At 32.4% G+C, this 16266-nt stretch overlaps 1 protein-coding gene across 1 annotated transcript; it reads right to left on the bottom strand.

The window, feature by feature from the left end:
- Positions 1-3421: 3421 nt before the first annotated feature.
- Positions 3422-13666, bottom strand: ATIM (timeless family protein). The gene is made up of 20 exons (XM_039021852.2): positions 13373-13666; positions 13087-13239; positions 12843-13002; positions 12343-12661; positions 11861-11992; positions 11586-11775; positions 11354-11484; positions 10718-10924; positions 9850-10016; positions 8404-8482; positions 7247-7753; positions 6795-7162; positions 6419-6502; positions 6210-6308; positions 5756-6007; positions 5564-5632; positions 5258-5467; positions 4736-4849; positions 4192-4462; positions 3422-3683 (listed from the first exon to the last, which is right to left on the bottom strand). Exons 1-20 carry the CDS (start codon positions 13473-13475, stop codon positions 3642-3644), a joined length of 3657 nt encoding a protein of 1218 aa, XP_038877780.1. The 5' UTR covers positions 13476-13666; the 3' UTR covers positions 3422-3641.
- Between the last annotated feature and the right edge of the window lie 2600 nt (positions 13667-16266).

Below are 16266 nucleotides of genomic sequence, written 5' to 3'. Positions count from 1 at the left end.
TATAGTCAACGATCCAAGTTTTGATGTTAAAAGGAAAAGTTAGAAGATTAGAGCAATTAAAAAATAATGATATAATAAAATAAATAAAATAGACAAAAACAAGTTTATTTAAATTTCTTAAAAGAAAAAAAAAGTCTTTAATGGAACATTCTTTAATGACAAATCTTGCTTGCATACGCTTTCTGTAAACAAGGGAGAAAACGATGGTTTCGAATTTTCAAACTCAAATATATTATTTTATTATTTGCTCGATAATGTTTTGTTATATAATGTCATCGTTCCACTCGCATTGCATGCCCTAACGCCCAACATTTGTGTGGTTTTTCTTCCATATTTTTAAATACTCTCTTTAGATCATATATTTCAAAAATATCTTTAAATTTAATTTTTTTTATAAAAAAATAGTATTATTTTTGGATAAATTTACTCTTTTTATTATTTTTATTTTCGATTTTTATATATTTTTTCCTATTTACGAAGCTTTTTTTAATGATGGAGAGAAAAAATACATTTAATATAATTTTTTAACATTTTCAAATGGGGAGAGAAAATCTATTTATTTGTTGAGATTTTTCTCTTTATTTAATTTAATTTGAGAGAAAAAAATGCATTTAATGAAATTTTGTTTTCTATTTTCGTTGGTTTCAAGTATTTTTTTTTTTTTTTTTGGATTCATGATTATCTAGAATATAACTCATAACATTTCGTTAGGTATTTAAAAATATTCTAACAAATATATTAAATATATCACAGTATATAAATTAGAGATTGATTTAATTCTTGACATAAATCACTATTTTGTTTTTCTTGTTGATTTTTTATATTATGTGAAATATTCCATTGTTTGTTCACTTGTGGATGTTATATATTTCATTGTTAATTTGGAAACATTCTAAAAAATATATGAAATATACTGATAAATATATTTGATATCTAATCAAATATTATTGGTTATTTTTAAATATATCTTAGAACATAAATTTCAGAAACATATTGCTCTACTTGTTCCTTTACGTGTTTGCCATTTGATCCAAAATCTCCCATAACATAAATTATTATTTTGGTCACAATACTTTCAAATGTCCAATTTTTGTCCCTTTAATTTCAATAAATATTAAACTTAGTAACTCGAAGTTAATTTGTAACAATAATTAAATAATAATAATTTTCATGTAAAAAAAATGCAATATATGAATATGTTTTCAAAATTTATAGTAATCGTAACAATGATAACAAATTATAAAATGTTTGAAAAAAATTAGTAAATAATAAATAGCAAAGATTATATTTATAATTTATTGAAAATATATAAACTAAAATTTAACAAAGTTGAATGATATTTTAACCATAACATATCAACATAGTAGAAATGTCAACGCATTCTTCTAACATAGCAGGGAAATTTTTTAAAAAAAGAAAAAGAAAAAAACTACGTAGCAGATTTTTATGGTTTTTATTTTAAATCAACTTGTTTGGCCTTTTAAAAAAAAAAAAAAAAAAATCATAGAAAATTCTAGTCTTATGATCCTTCCTGTTTGAACGTGGTTATAAATACGCATGATTTCTCCATGTCCATGGATATCTGCATATTCAATTTTAGAGTACTCTCTTCTCTCTAATTTCTGCTACCAAATTCCTTTTCTTATACATCTTGTTGGATACCCAAATCAGTTTCTTGTGATGGCACTTGAATCTTTGAAGAAGAATTATGAGGAGGTCAAAGCTACTTACTTTGAAAAGCAAGAATGTAGGGTTCATCAATATGAAGCCAAAGTCCAAAGCTTGGTTACTGGTTACCTCATGTTTGAACGCTTGTTCTTCTTTGGCATCTCTCGAATTCCTTCTTTCAAGTGCAACCATTGGTGGGTCATTTTGGCTTTAAGTCTTTTGTGTACCTTTGTCTATTTTTTTCTTTTCCTTGATGTTGTCATTGAGTTATATAAAATTCAGTATCACCATGACATGATCCGTAAGAAATTAACTGAAATTAGCCAACAAATTTTGGCAGCAAAAGAGCAACATGGTGTTGGTCTATCAATGGAGGATGGGGAGAAGTTTAGTGATGATGGATTTGAATTGAGTTTCCATGAGAAGATGCTCATGTTTGAGGAGTTTAGAATTGGTTGGAAGAAAGTTTTCATCTACTTCATTGCAAGCACTTTACTTGCTGTTACTGCTATTGACTTATATGCTTGCAAGTACTTGTTATGCGGCTGAAATTTACTTTTTTTAGCTCTTTGTTGATGGAGTCATAGATAATATAAATTTTTCTTTCAAGTAAAGTGAGAATCAAATCTTTGGCAAGATATTAATGTAGAAGGAAATAGAAGTGTTCAAGGTGATGGGGAATAAATTGGAGGAGATTTATGTTTGGTTCTTAGTTTGTTCAATTCCTTTGGAGGGAGTTTTTTCTTCTTTCCTCGTATTGCCCTTCTTGTAGTTTCCTTTGTTTTAATGGAAGTTTGTTCTCTGTTTCTACTCCTTAGTTGTTTGTATATAATCATAAATGTGTATGTATGAGTGAGTATATATTTCTTTTAAGGAATTAAGCCTTCATTAATTACTATCACTAAATACTTTTGTAAGAGTGATCCAAACTCAAATTCTATTAGTTAAAGAACAAGAAAAATGAGTTACAAGAATAAGTTCTCAATGTATTCAAAGTCCGAGTTAGATAATTGATGAAATTGTTCATATTTTGAGAAAGGAAATTTTTAGATCTTTTTCGAACCTTCCATTCCACTTCTTTGGATTTCTTTTGTATATACAATTCAAAAGGTTTATTAGGCAAGAGGCAAAATTTTGTTTTGAGAGAATAGAATAAATATTAATGAGATTGAGACTATTGATTTATGTTTATATTGCCACTAGATCTGATGGGAATGGTATTAGCATGAAATATTTCCATCATTTGTTCTCGATAGTACTCTGAAGTTAAAAGAAGACCTAAGATCTAAATTTGGACAAGGACTTTGTTAAGCTGTTAGGCCACATTCTATTTTGATTGCCTTGAGAAAAACAAAAGTATTTGTCAGGTAACAATCATCTACTTACCCTAAAGACATTTGATATTCTTTTTCCTACTTATAATCACATTTATCGACATTCATCTTTCTTTTATAATATACTTACTTTAAAGACATTTTTGAGTTTTTACAAATTTGCTTAAGAAAACAAATCAATATTCATCAAATGGAATGGTACTATTATTATATTTGCAGTAATTTGCTAAGATTTTGAAAGTATTTTTTTAAAAAGAAAAAAATAAGTTGGTTGAAATAAAGTTTTTTAAAAACAAAAATGTAGGAATAAATTCATTAACTAATCATAATATTTACAACCTAATGCATAAGCATTAGCCTATGGCTATTGTTTCGACTCTGACAAGTGAAGCAACAAAAAGTAAAGAAAATGCACAACATCCCAGCAAAGCAATAACTTCCCATTCTAATCCCTACCATTATCCAAGCATTGCCTGCTCTATACAAGAAGTATAATGATAATGTACACAAAGCAAGCTGTACAATATGATCTCCAACTATCGGTTGTGCTCAACACAATTTGATTATTACCTAAAGAATGCTTCAGAAGAGAACATTTCTGTTAGATGGCAGCTTCCTCCACTCCAGCGTTATCGTCAACTACTCTTTGTTAGATGGTTGTAGCAAAGCAATGTCGATATCCTGTCATGTCAAGCCATTAAGCCTGAAGTCATCAACTTGTAATTTTGAATCGAACCAGACTTGAGCAACTGTTTAAAGTCAAAGAATCATCTTTGTCGTGACATCTATACATATAAGTCTTATTTGTGATAAATTCTAAGCAAAGCTGCTTAATTGAAAACTTTGAAATCCAAAGCTTTGTAGGCAAAAGAAGTTAATGTCAGTAGAAATGAGAGTCGGAAGAATCAGTTAAAACCATATGTGAAGAGGCAACTAATTAAATTAGTGGAGTTGTATATCACAAATTTGATGAGCGTGAGCAAGGTAAACATTCCTTGGTACTCATTAATTTAAACGAAGAAAGTCTTGCAACTTGTATCAATGTCTAAGGTCCAATTTTATGAAACAAGTCTAATCACATTCAAGGGTAAAAATAGATATCTGGAAGGATTAGGGGATAAGTATATGATATATAATTGCCCTCGAAGTAAAACAAATACAAAGAGAGAGAGAGAGAGAGAGAACAAACCTGGCCATTCCCGTCTGATTCTTCATCCTCAAAATCAACAATCCTAAACTTTCTTCTAGTTATGGCACTTGCACGATACGCACTGGGAGCCACTTCATCATCTGAATCTACAAACTCATCTTCCATGGCCTTTTGCATCAAATCATCCATACTGACGCTAGCTTCAGCATCCTTACCTTGACTTTCTGTAAAGTCATCCAAGTCAACATCATCTGAAGGTGCTTCATCAACCCCCATAGGTTCCAAGCTCGTGGCTCGGTTGCTATTCTCTCTGGAAATAGATAAAGTTTGAGTTAGCAGTTCATATTACTTAATGATATAAACGGAGTGAAAGGATTTACAAGGTCTTTTCCTTGGAGACCTGATAAAAAAAGGAGGATACACAAAAACAGCACAAGGATACACAAAATATACAAACTCGGCATGCTTAGACTCTTAATGATCTGGTAATGGTGATAATGACTAAATGGTTGCTAGATACAGGAAAATACTGTTTGATGTAGACTGTTGGATTGCAAAATAATTATTGTGGATAAAATCTTACATTTGCATGGACCTTCCAACAGCTACACCTTCAGATTCTTCATCAATTAATATGCTCCGTGTTGAAATGGAACTGAGCGTTTCAATTGACTTTGGAAGATGTTTCCCTTTTTTCCTGTACTCAAAAATTGCAATAGATAAATTGAAAGGAGTACATTAGAGAAGAATCACATGAGTTGATAATTTCAGTTTTACTAGTAATATCGCATATTAGCTTAAAAAATGAGTTGACATCCAAGATAATGTTATGGCTAGGATACCATAATAATGAAAACCAAAATAGAGGGGACAAAATAAAAAAAGAAATGATGAGAGAGAAAGAGAATACACTTAGAAGATGGTGATGGCACTGTATTGTGAAATGATGCCTGAATTTCTCTCTAACAGTCTATTAGAAGTTTATTTAAAGTAGTTGAAACTTTTTGACTCCCAACTAAGGACAGATTACAACCAACATTGGATTGTCACTCAAAATATGAGAACATCTGGACAGTAGATGGTCAAAGAAAGCATGTATACTCACCTATTTATTAATGAGAGCAATGTTTCATCATCACTTTCAGATTCCTCATCAATAACAGAATCATTGTGATCTCCATCACTTAACCTTCTCTTATGAGAAATATATAAACCCAACTGCTTGAGCTTTCGGGAAACTTGGGCAGGAGTGAATTTTTTATCAGCATCCAGCGCATTTGCAATCATAGAACTACATCTCCTATGGTCTTTAAACCTGTTAGAACGAGCACATTTGTTATGGATACATGAAAAACTAAAAAACATTGGACTACAATTTTAGCAAGAGCAAACAATCCAATCAAGAACTTACTGCTCATATAAAGCTCTAATCTTCTCTTCATGTTCTTTATCAAAAGCATGAACTCTTTTTCTAGTGAGCCTGTGCCATGAGAAAATAATATTAAGGAAAAACGACCAATCGTGACATATAGGACCTAAAGTCTAACATTGTACAGACATGGGCACATTCAATCATGCTATCAAAGGAAGGTCAAATACGTACGAAGGTTGATTCAATGAAGTTTTCCCGAAAACATTTGAGTTGATTAGACTATTTCTTTCTTCCCTATTGCTTCCTCCTTCAAGGTTTTCAGAAATAGCAAAAAAGGCTTCATCAGCATACTGCCTCTTCTTTCTTTGAGAAACTTTCAAACCCATCTGTCTAAGCTTATTGGAAACCTGGGCAGGCGAAACTTTGACATCATTATCAAGATTCTCGGCAATAAGTTTGCTACAGTTCCTGTCCTCCTTGAATCTGACACGTTTAAAAAAAATAATGTTTAGAATAATAATTCACTTCCATGAGCATGAAACGGTACAGTAGTTTTTGCAGTGGGATAATCCAAAACAACTGTGCAACGTGCAAATAATTGCCAGGGTCACTGGTCAATAAATATCAAAGGGAAAGGTATTAAATAACACTGCACAATAAGAGAACAAGTGAAATCAATGCATACTTCTCGTAAAGATCTTTAATTTTAGTCTCCAGTGCAGCATCAAGAACAAGTCTCTTTCTTTTAGGAAGCCTTTTGGATTTATCATCCGTAGACAGCTCACTGCAATAAATCACCAGATAGCTTAGGAGAAGCAAATTTCAAAATAATAATAATAATAATTTTTAAAAAATAATAAAAATGAAAAGCTAGTAGTTGTAAATTTAACGTACTTTTCATTGTGTTCTTTCCCGTCTATCTCATCATCCAAGGTGGTAGAATCAAGGCCTCTCTTGACTTCGTCAGACTTTGCTTCACTGTCAAGCATGAAAAGGTGATCTTTTCTATCACAGAACTTTTTTAGTAAAGAAACAAGCTTCCAATAAGACATTTGCTATCACAGAATTCTTTTGCAGTATTACCATTCAGTAAAAATCTTCTATCATTGAAAACTTGTGAAAACTAGTAAACTGAAAATATCACAATTTTCAATCTTTATACTCATGGTATCGGGATTCTACATTAGTCAACTTATCATCACTTTTATTCCAAAGAAAGATCGTTAAAAATTAAATGGATAGAATATTTTCATTCAGATCCAAGTCTTACCTATGAAATCCAAACTCGTTAGTGATCACAACATCAGCTTCATCTTCACCAAGTGCATCCGCTATGCTTCTGGGAGTCCAATGCTTGCCCGTCAATGAGCCATTTTCATCACCACCGGTAAAATTTTCCTCCCTACTTTCTTTCTTCCAACAGCCAAGCTCATGCACTAAGTACTCAGCGTCAATGTAATGGCATTCTTTTCGGGTCTTCCAAAACAGAATTTCAACAAAAAGAAGTGGCTGATTCTTTATCTTCCTTAGCATCTTTCTCACCAGACTTGTCAGGAAATCAACTATAGTTGCATGTTCCTTGCATGGACTTGACTTCTGTTTGGATAGAATGTCATAAAATGTGGGAAGGACAGATAACTGCAAAATAATAAAAAGATTAGGTTCGTATGCATGAAATCTTTTAAATAGTGGTTAGACAAAAGCAATAAATCAAATGTTAACCTGGTACAGCATTGGAGAAAGCTCCAAATCCTCAGTGATCCTCCGTAAAATGCATATTATGTAATGGTTTGTATTAGCAGCATTGCTCTTGTAAAACTTAAGCAACCAGCATATTTTCTGAATAATGTTGTTGTTGGCAAAAGTAGATACTAGACTTGATACTTTAAGATCAACCTCCACAATTCTATTTTGCTGTTCATCACTAGAAGAGTCGGCTGTGCTATAACCATCATTCAATTTTTTGTTGTCTCTCTGTGACAGACTGCCTTCAAAACTTCCCGTGTTTAAGTCTAGCAGTTCCGTTTCGTCGGCCTTACCAGTAATAGAAATCTCTTCTTCACCATCAGGACTCGTTTTTAAGTTACCATTTTCACCAACATCGACATCCATCGGTTGCTCATTATGGGTTATGGCAGTCTTATTCTCAGCTCCCTGATCTTCTGACTGTTTGTTGTCCTTATTATTTGCTGACTTTGCCTTTCTTCCCCTCCTTGATTTTTTGGAAACCTTAATACAAGAATTTCTTTAAGAAAGAGCACAAATAAATAATTTTCATGTCTAGGAATTTGAGAAAGTAGATAAAAAGACAACAACGCTAGGGAAGAGAGGCCAATTAATTTTGTGAACGAAGTGCTTAAGCCATCAGAGTTTTGGCTATCAATATTTAATAAAAAGAACAAAGTGCCTATGCCATAACAAACACAGTATTTGATATTATACAATAAAAGACTGTTAAAACCACAAGAAGATAGTCTCACCAATAATACAGTAAGCTTTCTTTTTATACTATTAAACCTACTCTATTCGCAATTTGTATCACCAAAAATCGTGCGAGTGAATACCAAATTCCCATAACTTAATGCTTGAATTGAAGAACGCCTGCTCAATGGCATAATAGAAATCATTTTTGAACAACAATAATTACCCAAAATATGCATATGACTGACTACTCAAACATGTACATGCATTGGCAGTATGCCTTGTGAGAAAAGAGCAGGATGCCTTTTCATTGAGATGAGACTAATTTAAATAACAGAACATCAGAGAAGATCTGTCCTTGCTGATACCAGGAGGAAAGCCAAAACAGTGAAAACAGGTTTCAAATACTGTAAAAGAAACCAAACCAAACCAGCAATTTAAGAATTATAGAGTATTACCCGAAGTGTTCCACGTGCTTGGAGGTTCTCCATAAGTTCTACCACTTTGTAGATCATCTCAACTAAATCTGCAAGATCACTGACCGGGAGAACTCACTAGTCAATAATTAATATATCTTTCTCCTAAATAAGAAATAGAAAACACGTCCGACTAATATCTTTAACCCTCCCTTTTATTAGGATTGCACCAAATTTAAATTAATCACAAAGCAAGTGTAATAACAAAATGATGAGAAGTGAATACTCAGAGACAAACTAAAATTTGGCTATATAAAAACTTCATAAAATCTGCTTCTATCACGAATAATCTGAGGTTACTTTCCAAACCATAAATTCCATATAATCTCTTTCATTGCATTTAGCCATAAAATCGTAGCTTTTCTTCCATGTTCAGAAACCGTTACCAATCCACACATATGAACACCTCCCTCCCTCCCTCTATATATATATATATATATATATAATGTACCCCAAGAAACTATAATATCAATACCATTTCAATCATCATGCACATTTCACAATTTCAATCAGTCCCAAATCCTATTGATCAAAAAAGTTTATGGTTCCTTTTCTGCTCCTTTCACACTGTCACGGGGTCGGAGTTCTTGCGCACATGGCGACCCGTGTGGCACCTTGACTGCTCCCTGACCAAGATGAGCCATCTATAACACCCTCGAGTTGGACTGGTTTTGCCCTCCCATGGGCTCATCAGGGGAGCGGGAATAGCGAACAAGTGGAGTACATACAACAGGCGTGTGCCTATTCCTAAGGGATCTTGATGGATGGGTGCATTGCCTTGGCACCACACTGGTCAGGAGCTATTCCCGCTCCCCTGATGAGCCCATGGGAGGGCGAAACCAGTCCAACTCGAGGGTGTTATAGATGGCTTACCTAGGTCAAGGAGCAGCTGAGGTGCCACATGGGGACACCATATATTATATATATAATGTACCCCAAGAAACTATAATAACAATACCATTTCAATCAGTCCCAAATCCTATAGATTAAAAAAGTTTTATGGTTCTTTTTCTGCTCCTTTCCATTAGATATTTATATATTTAAAAAAAATAAGAAACAACTTATTGATATGATAGAAAAAGAATAAATGTTCCGGAGATACAAACTTCTAAAGGGAGTGAATATAAAATAAAGGAAAAACTACAACTTCAAGAACATAGAAATATTTACAACCAAATAGAAACAGAAATCTTTCAGAGACCAAAGGATTCATCCAATATCCTTCCATGGAAACGCTTTGAAGATAAATTAAATATAAAGCTAATTGCCCTGTCTATAGTTGAGATCAGACATTGGACTTCCCAGAGACATTTTGCATTTGCAGTAAGCAAATTCCTTTCAACATGACTCAAAACTGAAAAGAATGTAAGAATGCAATCACATATGCATAGAACTGAAAACATCTTGGATCCATGTCAAGGAAAATACCTTTTGGCTTGTTTGTGAGTGTTGAATGATTTGAGCAAATTTAAGAGGAATTGAGTCATCCCTTGATCTGTCTGATCATAAAATAATTTGTAAAGTAGAATACGAGCTGTTTGAGGTTCCTTTGAATCTTCTGGCAATAATTTTAGCACCAAATCTAGCATGCAAATCTGTACAAGGATAACTCTTCATTATGCTGATGTGACATGACATCCTGATTCCAAAACATAGTATTCTTCAATTTGAAAATCAGATAAAAATTAATGTACTATATCATTATAAATATATTTTTAAAGGTAGCCAGATCTTCCAAATGCAAGCAAGTAATATTTTCTTTTAAAAGAAATCTTAAACGACTATAACCTCTAGCTCAGAAAATTTCTGAGACTTTAGCACAGCCCAATCGTAATTTTTACGATCCCTAATGTAACATTTCAGGAATATTTTTTATTTTTTGGGGTGCAAACTTATAAAATTTCACCTTCCTTTAGAATATTTAAACTATTCAAATGTAAACTCTTGGGTGCCATGTTTTCAAATATTTCTAAGACACGGCTGCCTACAATGTCGATGCCTATCCGTAATCCCAACACATTCTAGTAACTAGCATTGGTCGAATCAATATATTAAGGCCAAATGTTAAAGGGTCAAGAAACAATGCCAATTTTCAAATTAAGTGGGGATGAAAACTGTCTACATATATGTCTCTTTTTTTACAGCATTTACCATTACGTGTATGCATGAGCAGGAAAATATTAGAAACAAAGATAGGATCACAAATAGACCAAACTGGTAAGCTTAACTTCTTAACTGTTCACAATTAGTGAAACAGACAAATAAATTTATAGAATAGTGACAAGGAAGCAATCACCATATTTTTCATCAGAGAGCCAGCTGCAGACAGAAACTTAAAGTCATTAGTTTCCTTTAAGCCTTCAAATGCATAACGCCATTTTGTAACAACTAGCTGAAACATTGCCTCGTTCATTGTTGCTGCTATTGGGCCACACATGTTACCTTGGAAAAATGTGGAATCAGCATGTTCCATTTGAGCCTCAACAGTATCAGCTTCAATTATCTGTACCCAAGAAGAAAAAATGATACTGAGAAGTTCGTCCAAGATAAATTAAGTTGAAATGTAGTTACAATCTCCAACCCCTAAGATGAATAGCTCAAGCAGGATTAGGAAGAAAGAACTACATAGAATTATTAAAATTTTCACAAAAACATGTTGAGTGCAGCGTTATTAAAAAAAATCAAAATTGATAATAGTGCTAAGGCTGTGATACTTCACAAGTGACCTTTTCTCTATGAATGGAAAATACAAACAAAGAATGATACATCTAGCTGTTATCCGCCAATGACAAAATTGATCATTTACGACAATTTTGAAACGTAACACTGAGAATGTAAACCAAGGAATATGAAATTAATTGAACGTATGCAATCCATAGGCACCCAAGACAATTAAAGATGCGATTGCGAATATTTTAAATGTGATTCTCACCTTTGAAGTTGAGAACTTGTGATACTGAAAAGAAATAGCAAACTGTGCGACCTGAAAAAAAACAACCACATCGTTTTTCTGGATGGAATGATGTTCCTTTTCAATATCTTCATGCACCAACTGCATCAGAGCTGAAAACCATTGGAGTAATTAGGATTCTGCATCTTGGTGAAACGTATGTCAACAAGACCACTTAAAGAAGAAAGTGACAATAGAAATTTTTGAGACAAACCATTGTAGCCGCCTGAAAGAAACTGGTTGATAAAATCATGAAGTAACTGAAGAAGTTTGTTGTTTTTCGAAGTTAAACGCCCATGGTCCCATGCAATTTTTTTAACAGGACCTCGACAAACTTTAGGTGGTTTAAGGCTGGTACAAGAAGTCAAAGATGGTTTTCCTTTGAGTACTAACTTTGAACCATCCTGCCAGGAAAAAAACTCCATAATTAGTCAGGGCCTAAGATAAAAAGTTTTGACAACTGACGAGCATTAGCAGAACACTTTGTACCAAGGCATGCCGAGTAAAAGTTCCACTAAATTGAGAATGGCGGTTCAAATTGTGTAATCTAGAGAACTTTCTTCTATCTTCCTCCATCATAGACTTCAGACTATTGACAGAAGATACCGTTTCTACATTTTCCTGAGATGTATCCAAAATTCTAGTTAGAACAACAGAATATGGGTATTAACCAACAGGGTGAAAGATGATGTATAAACCATAAATGTTAAAATGTTGGTTATTACCTATATTTCACTTTTTACATGAAAACCATAATAATTAAGCCAATGTAGCTTGATTGATATATTAGCATACAGGTAAAAGGTAGCTTTATCTTACAGCAAAGTCTAGTTTTACTTTCTTGACTAGCTCGCTGCAATTTCTTGTCGTGAACATGATATTTTTCCTTTTTCTTTTCATTTTGCATTTTGTTGTTATTATTGCTATTATTATTATTTTGGATAAGAAGAGATGAAGAAAAGTAAATTAACCTCACTGCTGTTTTGAGGCACTTTCGCGATTAACTCCGGCTCCTGGCCCATAAATATGTAATAAAATATTTCCAAAAAGACTAATTTGTCTTGACAAAGATGGCTGCAAGAACCATCAATGTGTTGCGTCATCACTAATATTATGTCCATAACATTCTCCCGGAATAAAACTTCCAGAAATTTGTCTCTCAGCAATATTAACTGACAAGCAGATCCATCAGCCTTTTGCTGCAACGAGATTTCTTGAATAGCCAAAACATTTCGGAAGAGTGTTATAACCAGCTGCACCAATTTCCAGTCATCTTCTGAGAATGTTCCACTGTTTGTAGAAGACAAATCACAACTCAATCAAAGAGATATGATGGTCAACATGAACAATCAAAAGAAACGATAAAAGTTATGGTTGAAATTCACCAAGCTTCTGATAGCCACTGCTGGATATAAAGGCATAATAACAAACAAGATGAGATTAAACACAGATCACTTAGAGTCCCACTCACCAATCCAGATTTTCCAGTGGACTCTCCAAAAGTGAAACAATTATGGCAACAACATTACTACATGTAATTAAAGACTTCAAGCCCCATAAATACTCGATCTGTTGTGCAATGTCACTTGACGTGGGTTCAATAGGCATCGTGAGGAACACCAAAATCTTCACTGAAGGATTAAAGAAAACCAAAAGAAATGAGACTTTTCCGCCAAATAGTTAGCAATACAATCACTTAAAAACAAAATCACTACCTGCATTTAAGACAGCATTACGATCATCTTGACAGTATTCAATAATGGGTATCAGATCTTTACCCACAATGTTCCATTTACAAACTTGCTTAAAAACATCGCGAGTCTGCGGGTCATCTCGCCTCAAGAACCTTAGCAAATCCTTCAAATTATCTGAATAATAAATAACAACAACATAAATCAACAATCGGCCGCGTAATTTTTCAATTTGGGGAAACTAGAGCTTCATCCCTTCGAAATTTCTTCAAACAGAGATAGAACAAATTAGAGATATCAATTGGCGTACCTAAACAGTACTCGCTTTTGGAGTAACCGATCCGATTGCCGTAGTCATCCTCTTCGACGATTCCAATACCAGCGCAGATAACACATAGCCCATCTATCTCCATCTCTCGAGGAACAGTTCACTGAATTGGGATTTCAAGCATAGGAGCTTTGCAATGTAAGAGAGAATTGGACCCAAAGGAAAGACCGGATTGAGCTCGATGGGGAAAGTGATACCTCCGAGTTTTAGGGTTTCTTTGGCGCGAATCCGATTTGTGGATTTTCCCGCGCTGCAAACTAATAATAATAAGTTCACTTTCGAATTAAAATAATAATAATAATAATAAAAAGACATCGTAAATAACACTTTTGGATTTATCTTCTTTTTTTTTTTTTTTTCTTTAACGATAGGGATATTTCCTATTTAAAAATAGAGATGAAATATATTATTAGTCATTTTTTAGGTAAAAATACTATTTTGATCCACGTGTGGAGTTTGATCTTGATCAATGTACTTTTGATGTCTATTTTTAATTTTTATATTTCCAACAAATTTTAAATTTTATCTCTCAAACTTAATTTCTTTATTAAAATTTGTTAAGCATGTGATAAAAATGATGCTCGAATCTCCAAAATTTTATAGTGAAAATGTTAATAGATAATAAAATCTTTTCAAAAGTCAACAATAAATTAGTTGGAATTAAATTTAAGATAAAATTTGTTCTAAGAGATATTTTACTACGCCACAATGACAATCAATCAAAGGTCATCATCACTAAAAAGAATGAATTAAACCAAACACCTTATAGAGTTGACACTTACATAAGTTCTACATAAAAACAAAAGATACCACCTTAAAAGACAGAGAGATATTCTAGAAATCCTCAAGTCGCAATTCACCTCGCAGAGGATGAGATCCTATTGATCAAGTTGATGGCTTCCAAATAATCGGATTCAATCACAAGACAATTTACTCCCGCTCTTCTAGCCAAATGGAGACCACTCAAGATAGCTAAAAGCTTGACTAAGGGAGCATCATAAGAGACAAGTTGATGATTTAGGGCAATCATATTCAAATTACCTTCCCAATCTCTCGAAATAGCACTACGACCAATCGATGGATGGATCAGAGACCATGTTGCATCCACATTTTATTTCAAAAATCCAATATTCGAAGGACTCCATTTTTGTGGCAACAAGATTCTTCGATCATCAACAGAATTTGCGCAATCTGACTTTGAAACAGTGTACTTCTTCTTTATATCTTATAATCCGTTGGCTAGTAAACTCAACATTAGTTACAATCAATCCATGAATGATTTTATTTTTATCAAAATAGAGAGTCCAACAATAAATCACAATTAAATCAAGCTCCTCAAGCGCACAATTATTATTGAGATCCACCCATCGATCCACAAAACAAGAATAATTTGTCAGAGGAAACTTCTTTTTCCGAATTCGACTCCAAATTTGAATAACTCTAGAACAAGAGAACAAGATATGGTCAATTGATCATGGTGAGTTGGAACAAATCGAACAAACAAGTACAATATGGAAACCTTGAACAAACAGGTACAACATGGAAACCTTCTTTTAAGAGATTTTCCTTGTTGGAATGAAATTATGGAAAACTTTCCAAATAAAGATTTAGATTTTATTCGGAGTGTTCAATCTCCATAATCTATTCCAATTCCTTGACATATTCTAAAAATGGCAAATGAAATTGAAATGATAGCTAATGTATAAGAATTGAAATATCTCAACGATATCTCTTACTATATTGAAATTATTATAAATAGCACTCTCAATTTTTTTTCCTTTTGTAAAGGTATTGTAATTAAAGTGTGAGATGGGAGAATCGAATTTCTAACTTCGAAATCGATAACACGAACACTATGCCAATTGAGCTACGCTCAAGTTGGTACGCTGTGTTGGCCACGAGACTACGAGAACAGATAGGAAAAGAAATTAAGAGAGAGACAATAATTATGAGAAGAATCCACATGATATCCATCATATATATACACACACAAATTGAACATGCTACCAGTTGAGTTCTACTTCTACATTTAATTAATTTTTTCTGTTTACTTTCTTTTATTATTTATTTGTTGACTTGTTTAGGCTCTATCTAATACTATTTTGATTTTAATTTAAAATTAAACTTATAAGCCTAAGTTTCATCTATCGATTTCTTATTTAAAAATTTTAAATTATTATTATTTTACCATGTAATAAATGAAGGAGACTATATGTCTCCTATTTTTGTGTAGCCCATCAGTTTAACAAGAAATTTTGACATTTGTAAAAAAAATAAATTATTATTATTGTTTTGCTAGGTAATAAGTAGAGGGGACTATATGAGAATAGGAAGGCAACTTTGGTGACCATCACGAACTCTTATGGCAATCATTTATTGTTTCTCGTATTTTTCCTAACATTTTATCTTATTTTACAGTTTAAATATAATTTAATTATGTAATATAAAAAATATGTTAAATTATAAAACATTTACATTATCAAATATACACAAGTCTCGATGCAAAATTAATAACTATCATATAATTATTTCTATCATTCATATGTTGCTAATCTGGAATATTATTTCTTACTCATTTCATTTGTCTTAAATGATGTTAACTCAAATATGATCCGATTATATTATTATGTAAATGTTGTGGTTGTAAAATATCAAAGTGAACCTAATTAATGTCTTAGTAAACAAATTTTTTATATTACAAAATTCTAATAAGTTTCGAATGTACTAAAAATAATAATTTTAAATTTAAAATAATATATAAACATGTATATTGCAAAATCTAAAATGAAAAATTAAAAGATATTTAAATTTTGCATATTAAAAATTTGCAATTTGAAAATCAAAATAATATATAAATTTAAATATTGAAAATTTTA

This window comes from Benincasa hispida, chromosome 12 (assembly GCF_027475165.1).
Source record: "Benincasa hispida cultivar pf3 chromosome 12, pf3_genome.v1.1, whole genome shotgun sequence".
NCBI classification, from domain to species: Eukaryota; Viridiplantae; Streptophyta; class Magnoliopsida; order Cucurbitales; family Cucurbitaceae; genus Benincasa; species Benincasa hispida.
This window is presented reverse-complemented; position numbering and strand designations above follow the sequence as displayed.

Coding starts and splice junctions, on each gene's coding strand:
- ATIM (XM_039021852.2), bottom strand. CDS start 13,475: ATGGAGATAGATGGGCTATGTGTTATCTGCGCTGGTATTGGAATCGTC. Junction 5,468..5,563: donor ATTAGAGCTTTATATGAGCA/GTAAGTTCTTGA, acceptor TCGTTCTAACAG/GTTTAAAGACCATAGGAGAT. Junction 4,850..5,257: donor TTGCTCTCATTAATAAATAG/GTGAGTATACAT, acceptor TTTTGAGTACAG/GAAAAAAGGGAAACATCTTC.